Source organism: Populus nigra, chromosome 9, assembly GCF_951802175.1.
Source record: "Populus nigra chromosome 9, ddPopNigr1.1, whole genome shotgun sequence".
Taxonomy (NCBI): Eukaryota; Viridiplantae; Streptophyta; class Magnoliopsida; order Malpighiales; family Salicaceae; genus Populus; species Populus nigra.
In genome coordinates this window covers 6,089,670-6,102,077 of record NC_084860.1, presented here as the reverse complement: position 1 = coordinate 6,102,077, position 12,408 = coordinate 6,089,670, and the positions used below count along the sequence as shown (strand labels likewise).

General features: G+C 32.8%; 1 protein-coding gene across 1 annotated transcript; it reads left to right on the top strand.

Moving 5' to 3' along the window:
• Positions 1–7,000: 7,000 nt before the first annotated feature.
• On the top strand, positions 7,001–11,223 carry LOC133703847 (ER lumen protein-retaining receptor A). Its single transcript, XM_062128550.1, has 6 exons — positions 7,001–7,316; positions 7,397–7,662; positions 8,960–9,075; positions 10,476–10,549; positions 10,649–10,712; positions 10,810–11,223. The coding sequence occupies exons 1-6, from the start codon at positions 7,226–7,228 to the stop codon at positions 10,844–10,846; spliced, it is 648 nt and encodes a 215-aa protein (XP_061984534.1). The 5' UTR covers positions 7,001–7,225; the 3' UTR covers positions 10,847–11,223.
• Positions 11,224–12,408: the final 1,185 nt, after the last annotated feature.

Below are 12,408 nucleotides of genomic sequence, written 5' to 3'. Positions count from 1 at the left end.
TTAGAGTTCGTATTTTTATGGATATGGATATATCAAATTTCAAAACATGCAGAATGAAATTTAATTGTATTAAAATAAACAATTGAGGACATAAAATTAATATTTTTTTAATATTTAGCAGTTAATAATTAGAAGATAGAAGCTGGTGTATTTATCCATCACAGGAACTCCTAGAGTACTCACCAAAGAGAGTGTCATATTTTTTAATTGCTATACACTCGGATAATTGTTTTTTAAGTATTATTTTCTTATTTTTTATTTTAAACTTCAAGTTGCTTTGTTTATACGATGAAAAAGAATATAATTACACAATAAACTAAAACATGTAAATATTTATTGTTCATATACTGTACACTCTCATATTTCTTTATTCACAATTAAATTTTTGTTTCTCGATACTTGTAATTTTTTTATATAATTTTTTGTTTTATTTCTTCCTCACAAATTGTGTTAACATGGGTTTTTTTTTTATTTGTTTGATGTGCATTTGTTTGTTGTGCATGCTATCACTTATACTATGTTAGAAAATCTTTCGATGTGAAATTAAATATCAATATTATTGTTGTTATTTATTTTTTACCCTAAAAAATCAAGAAAAAAATAAAAAAAATTTCAAAAATACGAGAAGATACACATGAAAAAAGCCTCGAATATTGCTCAAGTTGGTGGAGAAGGACTAAAATGACAAGTGGAAAAGCTAGAGGACTATAATGTACAAAATTGATAAAATTGGTAACCCAATTCTGATTGACTAAAGACTCATTCGATGAAAATATTTTTATTTGAGGTATAAAAATACAAATTTAGATGAGTAAGGACTCAATGAGGATTTTTGAAGGCTTAATTAATTTTATTAAGGATTTAAATGCAAGGAAAATCATTTTTTTAGAGTCAATTTGGGTGTTAATTAAAAGAAATTAAAGTTTGGGGACTGAGATTGGACTTTTAAAAGTTTAATTGGTCAAATTAGGGGCCTAACTGTGAAAAAATTAAAGTTTGATAGCCAATTAGAGGTTTGATTTAAAAAATTCAAAACCAAGGACCAAATCGTTAAAGACGTGAAACTTTAGGGTCTGAAATTGACAAATCAAGGATTGAATTGAAAAAAATTAAAAGTTTGATAGTCAATTAAGGGTCCAAGTGCATAAATGGAAAACTAAGGACCAAGATGAAAATGAAACTAAACTTTAGGGTTGATGATTGAGTTTGATAGGAGTGAAATTGTATTAAATTAAGAGTTTGAGATGCTATTATAGGTGCAATTAAAAGCAATAAGAAGAATAGAAACTAAAATAATATCTATCATATCCCAAATTAAAAACCTTAATTTCTAGAAGTTTAACCTAGACGATGCGTTGTTCATCCACTATTCATCTCTTTTCTTGTCAGTTTTGGATGATCGAGTAGACACCTTTCAAGAGCTCGTTGTGGAGTTCTAGACCTCCAAATGACACAAGGTTTTTTGCAAATAGAAAAAGAACATCCCCTCTACAACTTCATTTCCATGAAATTGGACGTTTACATCTCAATTTTTCTATAGAAGTCTTCGACATCTTGTCCCTGATTAACCATTACTGCATTTTTAGATTCTAGGCTGATCGAGTTGACACCTTCAAACGAATGAATGTGGAGCTACAAACTTTCAAATTGAGTAAGGATGGATCCAAACAAAATGTGTGTATCTTCTCAACCAAGTTCAGGTGGTCTCCGATGACGTTTACATCAAAGTTTCTCCGACGAAGTCTAAAAAATGACCAACTCAGTCAACCTTGATTGAGATACCTGTTTGTGCAAAACCACTTAACCTTTTCATGTGTTCACACTTAAACTTCTAGAGAAATTTTATCAATGGTCATAAATCTTTCATTAAAGACTAGAAAATGAGAAATACATGTCTTTGTCTCCAAGAAAGAAAAAACTACCTAGACAAAACCACCAGCCCCAAGAAACCATTGAAGGACAAAGGTTCCAACTATTAACACTTATCTATAGCTCTCTCATTTTGATCAAAGGGCTGAGCTTTGATCACTATGTATTGGAATCTATCAAAAACCCTAGAAAAAACCCCATAAATACCCCTTGAAAAATTTAAGGGGGGGGAAGAGAAGAGGGAAAAACATAAGGGAAACACTTTGTTAATAGACTATATTGTGAAGGTTCAAAAGCCTAACATAAAAGGTCTAACAAGCTTTGAAAAGAGTAAAAAGTGAAACGGAAAGAAAAAAAAAGAAAAGAGATGGGAGGTAACAGCCTATAATTAGCGAGATTAGAGAAGGTATAACTATATAAAAACTCAAGGGTGTGGTCCATGTGACCTGTCCATTCATGCATTTTTTATATTTAATGATGTTTTTGAATTCTTTTGTCATTATTTTATGTTTTAGCAATTATATGGATTAATGAATGAAAATGTTATCTTGATTGCTTAATCCTGTTTTAAAGTAGTTGTTAATATTGCTCTGATATTTAAAAAGTATTTGTGAATTTGGTTTTGATGAAATATAATAGTTTTGGAAATGTGATCATTTGCATAATGTCTTTATGAACAATAAATGTTTGTTCTATTTTAGTTTATTACTAATACTAATTATAGATATTCCTAAAGTATAATTATAGATGAAACTATAATAGCTAAAACATTTACTATGTCCCAACTTATGTAGCTATTGACTTTGTGAAACAATGGATGACACTATATAATAACAATGCATTATTTCATCTTGATTATTGAATTTTATTTCTTTATAATTTTATCATTTAAAGTTATATTAGTATGATTTTATATGTTGAGATTTTTTTATTTATCCATGCTCTTATATATTTGAAATGTCGATGAATATTTAGATGTTAGATGTTAAATTAAAAATGAATGTTACAAAATAGAAATTTTAGGTTATAGTTAAAAAAAACAATTAATAGGTTTCAGATTTGACAGGCTAACCGAAGTTGATATGAGTGTTTTTTTTGTCCTTTTAAATTGACTTTTTTTAATCTTGTTCTTAAACATTGAGTTGACTAAGAATTAAGTTTCATAATTTATTTTTGATTTGTTTTCTATGGAGATACTCAATTCTTATAACCTGGTTCGCGTGTTTGGAAGGTTAACCTGATTTGAACCGTGTTGTTTTTTTGGTTTTTTTTCTTAAATTGAATATTTGTTTTTCATTTTTGTCCTTTAATATTTTGTTGATTGATATATATTTTGTTATATTCTTAAATTAATTAAAAATATATTTTAAATATAATTTTATTAGATTTTATTTAATTTTTACTTTATTATTAGGTAATATTATAAAACCTTTTTAAAATATTGCTAAGTGTTCTTTTTATACAGGCTATCATGATTATTATTTTTGATTTGGTTGATTTACTACATTTGTTTATTTTATTACCACATATATTTTTTTCTTTTAAAAAATACACTAACAATGTTTAAACATTTTTTTTTATGTTATTTTTTTTATTCCGACTTGGGGCATAGTGCGGGCCACAATCTATCCATCTAAATGCCATTACCATCTTTTAAGCATATCTTGTGGCAATTTATCAGTTGAGACCGCTTCACTTTGAGGCTATTTGGAATGGATTCTATACTATAATTGAATTCAATTATAGCGTTTAATTTGAATTTAATTTATAAATATGTTGAGTTTTGATTTAATTTCTTTCTCTGTTTTTGTAATAGTCCGATTGTACGACTCGATCAATGTTAAAAGATTCCATCATATCCTCTTTATTTGAGGGTAATTTTTTTTTCAAAAATCGGCAGAGTTTCGTTTATATTTAGGACATTCCAAGTTATCGACTACTATCAGTTTACTCAATCAACCAATCATTACAAGGTTCCTTAATTTCGGACCTTATATCAAACCTCATAATTCCATACCTCATACAATCCACACAATATATATATATATATATATATATATATATATATATATATATATATATCCTACAAGTAAGTTCAATATGAACATGATCCAACACATCATATCATAAAATTTAAAGGAAAAGGAATACTAACATACAAAGAAAAATTTACAATATAAGAAGTGTTCTTAAATATTTCAAAATGGTTAATTACAGGATAACTAAAAATACTATATGCTAAGTTGAACCTTTATAAATGCATCAAGGTTTGCACAAAGTATACTACATAAACACATTAATTCCCTTTTGTTTTAAGTTAAATATTTACATAAGCCTCACAAAGTAGAGTCCTAAACTAATGATCTTCCTGAATGTTTGATGAACCTGTTACATAAATAAACATACAATTATGTTGATAAAGAATATATGTATGCTCATGTAATGAATACGAATGAAGAATTAACTTTCTATCAAATCCATGAGACTTCTAACAAAGAATTTATATTTTGCTTGTAAATCTTTTAAACCCAATTAACACTCATTTGTATATTTTTAATTGAATAATCTTATTTACTTGCATAAATTGGGTGACCTTGTAAGGTTTAATCCTGTAATTCATTTCCCGGCAATCCTATCACGGATGCCATTAGCCGGAGCTAATCGTGTGAATCATATCCCGACAATCTTATCACGGATGCCATTAGCCGAAGCTAATCTTGTAAATACATTAGGCTTTATTTATATTGAACACGATATTTATTATAATTGCATTCATCAGAAGGATTCTAAATTGTATGAGTGTAAATAAGAGGGAAAATCACGCACCTGTTTTGCTTGTCTCGCGACCTCCCCTAACAGAAGATCCAATCCTGGTTGCTCCTCCTAAATTACAAGGAAGTTTTTTTTTTTGTTATGATTCTTTCAAGCCGATATTATAGAGAATTCATATTCATCCATTACTCATATGTTACTTTCTATGCATGTTTATTTTCTCATAATAACATACATACATATATCATATATATTTTTAGAGTTAATATCTCAATATACAAGTGTTCGTATGACTCAATTCTTTTATATTCTTATTTATAGTATTCACATGAAAGTCTAGTGTTACTGTCTAACTTTGAATTGTTACTGTCAAATTTCCAACTGTTACTGTCTAACTTTGAACTGTTACTGTCCAATTTCCAACTGTTACTGTCTAACTTTGAATTGTTACTGTTTGATTTTTCCAACAGTTACTGTCTGACTTTTCCAACTGTTACTGTCTGACTTTGAACTGTTACTGTCTGACTTTGAACTGTTACTGTTTGACTTTTCTAACCGTTACTGTCTGACTTTGAATTGTTACTGTTTGACTTTGAACTGTTACTGTCCAATTTCCAACTGTTACTGTTTGAACATTCATCAGATTTTTAACTATATCTAAAGTTCTAAAACTCCATTTTAACTGAGATTGATGTCGTTGGAAAGCTAAGACACAATGCTACTAGTTCTCTGAGGGAGGAGAACCCAGTTTTGCCTCCAAGATAGTCAAAATTATTCATTTACTAATTAGTCCTACTGCCCTACATAATTAGTCACGACTCAGTCTTAGTTGGTAACCCATAACTGGAGTTCTACATTTTCAAATTGAGCAAGACCAGTTTCTTTGGTTAGCTAACATTCAAATCTACAATTTCTATGGGGAACCCGATCCTAATCCCCTCATCCTCCTACCCGAAATATCATCGAAAGTTAGGAGACAAGTCTATCCAGATTCGTCTCCCCCTCCCCTTCACACAATACTTTTATAAAATACATACCACACACATGAATTAACTTAATCTCAACAATAAATACTTTTTCCCCAATTTATGTCTAAGAACCTTAACCTATGATTCAATATCAAGGCATCAATTCTTTATCGAATTTAAAAATATATTTTTTTTAAGATCATGTTTAGAATACCTTAGCCGGTACAAATTAAGATTTTGATCTTCAACCAGTTGTAGATTTTCAACTCCCTCATTTCTTTTCTTCTTATTCAATTTCTTGGTAATCCTTTGCTCTTAAGTGTTTATCCCATCTTTAAGCTCTTAGTCTTGGATGAGTTCTTGAAATTTTAGTGTTTCTCTATTGATTTCTCGAGAATGGGTATAAAACTCCCTATTTTCTCTCCTTATGGTTCCTACAGATTTTTTTGGCGAGGAGAGAGTATTTATACTCTATATTTTTCCTTATTTGCATTTAGACCCCCATTTTTCTTTAAGTGTATTATTCTCTTCAATTAAATCCAACCCTCAACAGTACCCGATTTATTATAATGTCTCAAATTATTTCACCCGGAAATTTATATTAAAAAATTTCTGAATTTCTATTTTTATTTAATCATATGCATGAATTTCCTCACTTTTATTTATTTATTATTTTTCTTGGGGTTTACTGTTTTGTTTTTTTGATGACCATTTAAGAATTGATTTGTGCACAACTTGGATGAAAGAGTGATGTAAAAACCATTATTTTTTAGGGTGTGTTTGAAAATATAGTAGTGATTGCGAGTTAAAGTGTTTTTCGCTAAAAAATATATTAAAATATTTTTTTTATTAAAATTATTTTTGATATCAGCACATCAAAATGATATAAAATTATAAAAAAATAATTTTAAATAAAAACAAAAAAAATTTAAAATTTTTAAGAAATGTCCCAACACACCTTTAATTATAGATATTCACCGTTAGTTACTTCTGTACACTTGTTTTTTGTACTGTAAATTAAAAAAAATGGACAAAACTATGTTAAAAAATGCACGAAACTATAGCATATTAGTGAAGTATTTGCAAACACAGTTTTTGAATTATTTCCAATATTTATCATAATTTGTTTTGATTATTGTAAAAAATATTTATTCGAGTCAGATGTTAATTCAGTGCTTGAGGTGAGGTGGAGACTTTATTTCAAATATTTTTTTATTTTAAAATTAATTTTTAATATCAACCCATGATATAAAAATTTCAATAAAATCCGTAATTCCCAAGTCCGAGCAGACAAATTTGCCTTATAATAATAAAAATATACAATTTATTTATTTAATTTAAAAAAGTAAAGCTCGCATTATCTTAAGCTGTTGCATCGGTGTCAAAAAACCTGGAGTCCACGCATTAATAAAAAGAAAAGAAAAGAAAAACCCACATCAAGAAAAACTCCCAAAGCGTGGAGGCAAACCCCGTCCCTAAGTTCCCCGTCCTCACATCTCCTCCATCTTCTCCGTCTCCCACACAATCCACAGAGCCATTACAAAGAAAATCCTTGAAACTGATTAAACTTCTCTCTAAAAATAAAATAGAATTATTATTGATTTTGGTGATTGAGGATGAATATCTTCAGATTCCTGGGTGACATGACGCACTTGATTAGCATTCTAATTCTCCTCCTCAAAATCTACGCTACCAAATCTTGCTCTGGTTACCCACCTACCTACCTACCTATATTCAACGCTTACCGCATTTCATTTCACTCTACTGATTTTTGTTTTCCTCCCTAGGGATTTCGCTTAAGACGCAGGAGCTGTACGCGCTGGTGTTTTTGACGCGCTATCTGGATCTCTTCACCGACTTCATTTCAGTCTACAATACTGTTATGAAACTGGTGTTTATTGCCAGCTCCCTCGCTATCGTCTGGTGCATGAGGAACCACCCTCTTGTCAGGCGTTCTTACGATAAACAACTTGATACCTTTCGCCATTATTTCCTCCTCCTTGCAAGCTTTCTTTTGGCTCTTCTCCTCCACGAGAAGTTCGCATTCCAAGAGGTTAAGTATTCTTAATAAAACTTGATTCGGAGTTGTTGTATGGGGGGTTAATTAGGAGAATAGTACATGCCTTGTTTTGCCAATGCATTTGCTTCTGTTGATTTCGGGTAGTGGTAAAACAATTGATGACCTTGGATCCCTTTGCATTTTAGCTGCAACCGAGAATCTCACATATTGTATGATACTAGTCTTGTAGGGATAGATTCTTAACTTAATTAGTGGGTGTGGGCTGTGCTCCTTATTATTGCTATTGTAAAGGAGTGCCTGAAAACTAACCTACCCGTGGTACGCTTTGCCTTGCGATCTCCTTTCTGTATTACTCTACTTTTAGTCTATACTGTGGAGTTTGCATTTCTCTTGGAGATGGTTGAAACAGTTGACTCTTATGCCATTTGATTTGGTTCTACCACTTCTATCGGTGGAGTCTTATCGAGCCAGAGGGTATTCTAGAGGATGGAAAAGTTTAACGCCTTTCCAAGTCTTAATAAGCTCAGTTTATTAATCGGCATTTGTTTTTCTATGGAGGGTTTTAATAGATAATATCAGGGAGCGCTGGTGCAGGATAGAGGTTCAGTAATCATCAGTAAAGGTTGGAAAAAGTTTTGTTTGCCTTTACCTCTTGAACGCAAGCTGAACATTATTCATGTTAGCTTTTCAGTTTAAGTGAGGTTAACGTCGGTGGTTTTGGAAGGACTTGGTTGCTTATGGTGAAACATCCTTAAATATCCTGGAGAGATTAGGCAGTTCAAAGTAACGAGGCTTATTCTATGAACCCATTATGGTCACTACCTGTTTCTGTTCTGGTGAATGCTAACCTTTTAACAATAATTCCTTGGTAATTGGTAATGTCTTTTTATGTTAGTGAGGACAGTGTCTCTCTTTTTCTGCTGATCTTTTATGTTTCAGCTCTATCTATTAGAAACATTATTTTTTTTTGTCTTGATATTTTCATTTTATCTCGTTCATCTAGATGTATATCGAAACTGTTTCTAATGCAGGAATCAAGTGCATCAGTCCAGCGATTCTGTTTCTAAGGCTTGAATTTGATTATTATAAAATTCTGCCTGAAGTTTCATATGATGTTTGCTCCTCTTATAGAAGTACTGTATACATTATGTGTATCAGGGTTGAACGTGTATGCTCAGTCTTAACCAACAAGTTTTGGCTCTCTGAGAAGAGAGAAAAAAATTTCTTCTTGTCCAATTTTGCGGAATGTTCCATGTTGCATATACCTGTGAATCCTCAAACCACAAGTACCATCTGCTTTTCTTTTTATTAACCTGTTGCAGTCTTGCAGGTCTTGTGGGCGTTTTCAATGTACTTGGAGGCAGTAGCAATTCTTCCCCAGTTAGTATTGCTTCAAAGAAGTGGGAATGTAGATAACTTGACAGGGCAATATGTTTTCTTTCTTGGGTAAGTCATTTATGATTTTCAGTAAACCAGCAGGGCCCTCAACCAATAGTTTTTGCAAGACATTAAATATTAACTTTGTGTCCGTTATATGTTGAACAGAATTCTGTTCTCTTAAGAGCTTGATGTCACCGTTATGTTTCGTAAGACTTTCCTATTGTTTGGCACCTGAAATCCATGGAATACAAAATATTAGTACTTTGAGTGATAATCTTGTCTTGTATTTTCAGACTTTTATAGTACTAATCTTGTTGCTTATTATTGTTGCTTATTATTGTTGCTAATCAACCATGGAAAAGAGTATTTTGAAGGTTAAGATTTGCTTACTTATTTTTTTGGACATTCTGATGTCTTTTGTTGTTAATGGTTTAATAGTAACATGTTCTGGCTATTCAGGTTTGGCATTTGCAAGAACACTCACACATACACATGTTAATACCCTTACCACTTAAACGACACACTTTTTTGTCCTTATTTATTACTGGTTAGAGTATTTTTTTTCCTATCCCTGGGCTTTGATTATATTTTGGAAAATGAGATGCATGTTTGAAGTCCTTGCATATTTCTTCCTCCAGTTTATTTTGCAAGGAAATTTTTACTGAAAGCGCACTTCTATAGAACTTTTGCATGCGGATGAATTCTCCAGGCATTTTGAATAGTCAAGTGCTGATTGAATCTGCCTATTCATTGACATATTTTTCTTTTAGAAACAGTTTTCTTCCCCTTAGTTGTCTAGATGCTGTCACAGCCCTACTCTGTGGATGATCATTTAGTTAAGCTGTCTTTCATATATCAGAGAACATAATCGTTGTTAATCACCCCTCCTGAAATCAGGAATAGAATGTGGTTAAAAAACTTAATCCCCTTAAAATAAAGTCTTGTTATCTTCTTTTCTCATTTTCTTGATCTTTTAATGGAATTTTCTATGTTTAATTGTCTTGGCTACTTTCTGGTTCAGAGAAGAGAGGAAGGTTGTGGTAGGTTGCTAGCTGTGTAAAGCTATAGCCCACATTTTGTTAACATGAATTCTGAGTGAGAGGAAATGTCATCATATGCCACAGAAGTTGGGAGAGGAATCATGTAGGCTCCTGGTTTAGAATCAAGGCATGTCTGAGTTGAAGTAAAGCCTAGTTGAAAATGAATCATCACCTGGGGAACTGAACTTGGCATTTTCCTCTGAGCAGTCTTTCCTGATTGCTGCAGACACTGATATCTGAGCAGGGAAGGAAGAAAGGGAATGCACTAATAAAGACATTGTCACCAATGGAATTGAACTTCTAACACTCATGTTTCTTTCCGAATATACCTGGGCCATGATTTTTTTAACTTGTGTGTGCATATTCATGTCTTTGTAATTTGGGTCAACGTTGCAGTGTGCTCACCTAAATATCTTCAACCTGCAGGACTTATCGTGCTTTCTACATCTTCAACTGGATTTACCGCTATTTCACAGACCCACATTTTACTCGATGGATTGGTAAGTTTCTATGAGAAGTCATTAGAATATGTGAGTTAACTTTGTCTTTGATGATTGTGGATGTATTCTGCCATCCATATCCTTTTGTCTATTTTGCAGCTTGCGTTTCTGGTCTTGTCCAGACAGCCCTCTATGCAGATTTCTTCTACTACTACTTCATCAGGTTTGAAGCTATTCCTGCTAAGAATGATTCTTCTCTAAATTCTCTCTGTTGCTGTGGAGCACATGAATAATTATTCTCCTTTCTTCTCTTCTTCCAGCTGGAAAAACAATGCAAAGCTTCAGCTGCCAGCGTGACAACCAATGGAGTTGAACTAGCGGCAGTTACTATCAAAAGGTTTCATGATGGTGGTTGGTATCCCACTTGCTGGTTGACGTTACATGGGACCAAGAGGGTGTATATGTTTTCTAATTTTGTGTTGGGATGAATCCTTTTTTGTATCAAATGGTGATTAGTGATATGGTCAGTGGGTAGGGTGGTGGTCATCTCAGGTATGCTCCTTTTGATTTAGGTAAAACACCAATGTTGTTGTGAGGTCCTATTTTTGAAGTGCCGGCAGCCGTCCCCTCACTTTTAATTTGTAAAGATGTTACTGGGAGGGAAAGATGCAGATTTGGCTAACATTGTAGTTGGACAAGAGTCAAGAGTTAACCAAGTGATGACTTGCGGAGCAGCGAGTAGTGATGTTCCATTTTTTGCTTTCTTATGCCTCTTAACGAAGAAACCGTTAATGTTTTCAGTTCAGGACGGCACAAAGGTTTGTGATGTTGTTGTAAGAAAGCATATAGCAGGCAGCACGCATGGGAACACTTTCCGTCTATTGTCAGTAAGTTATGTGCCAAATAGTCTCAAATCTCTGAAATAAATCACTAACATGGTAAATGTTACCATCCTTCGAACAGTTATGGCCAGGGCATTGTATTTTCCCTTTAAAAATGAACGGCAGAACAAATTTATTAATCTGGGTATAGAGTCAGAAGGTTTGATTACGCTACAACTTCTAGACTGGCATGATCCAACCCGAAGTATCTGCAAGCAATGTGAAAGAACAAGGCAAATCAATAGATGCACTGATGACATTTGCAGACAACCCTAATTAGTGATGGAATAAGAAGGTACCTTGGCACTGTGAACAACACAACAAATTCATGAATAAACCTTGGAGCAAAACAGTGTTTCCTTGTGGCAATCAATGGGTGTAGGCCACCATAGAAGCAGAAGCCGCTCGACACGACACGACACGACACTCTAGTCGACAAGATAAATGTGATCTGCAAATTGATATCCAACTACCTCCGGATCTTCTTTCTGGATGCAGCACGATGCCACAAATTCTTGCAACTCGGGTGGTCTGGCATGGCCGCGGCTTGCCAATTCATCACCCATAGAATTCTTCGAGACCATCGTATCAAGACAACTATGCTCGACAGCCCTTCAGTTGCCAAATTCCCAGTGTCCTCGATTACTGTACCATGCGCGAAAAACCTCCACAGACTCTAATAAGATAATCAAAATATCTGTAATTTTCAAATCCAAATTATTAAAAGTACCAATAAATTCTTGTCCAATGGCAGACTGTACTGTGCAATCCATGTCCAAGTCTGTGAACAATGTATATCTATCAGGAACTCATAAATTCGAGCATCAATGGACACCACTCTGTACCGATATTCAACATTAGAAGTACGTTGTCCTATGTTTTTGCAAACATAATAGCTTTTCATTTAGGATAGTTTCCAACAAAATAATCCAAAAAAGTTGCAAAATATTCTTGTAAATTATTTGAGTTGGATTTTTTAATCCAAGCCGCTTGAACAAATTGACCGAAAGCGTTTCCGAGGCGTGGTTTTGTAATTGT

Bases quoted from the DNA above. Each gene is read 5' to 3' on its own strand.
- LOC133703847 (XM_062128550.1), top strand. From the start codon at position 7,226: ATGAATATCTTCAGATTCCTGGGTGACATGACGCACTTGATTAGCATT. The intron at 7,317-7,396 runs GTTACCCACCTA...TTTCCTCCCTAG, and splicing joins CGCTACCAAATCTTGCTCTG to GGATTTCGCTTAAGACGCAG. The intron at 10,550-10,648 runs GTAAGTTTCTAT...TCTATTTTGCAG, and splicing joins ACATTTTACTCGATGGATTG to CTTGCGTTTCTGGTCTTGTC.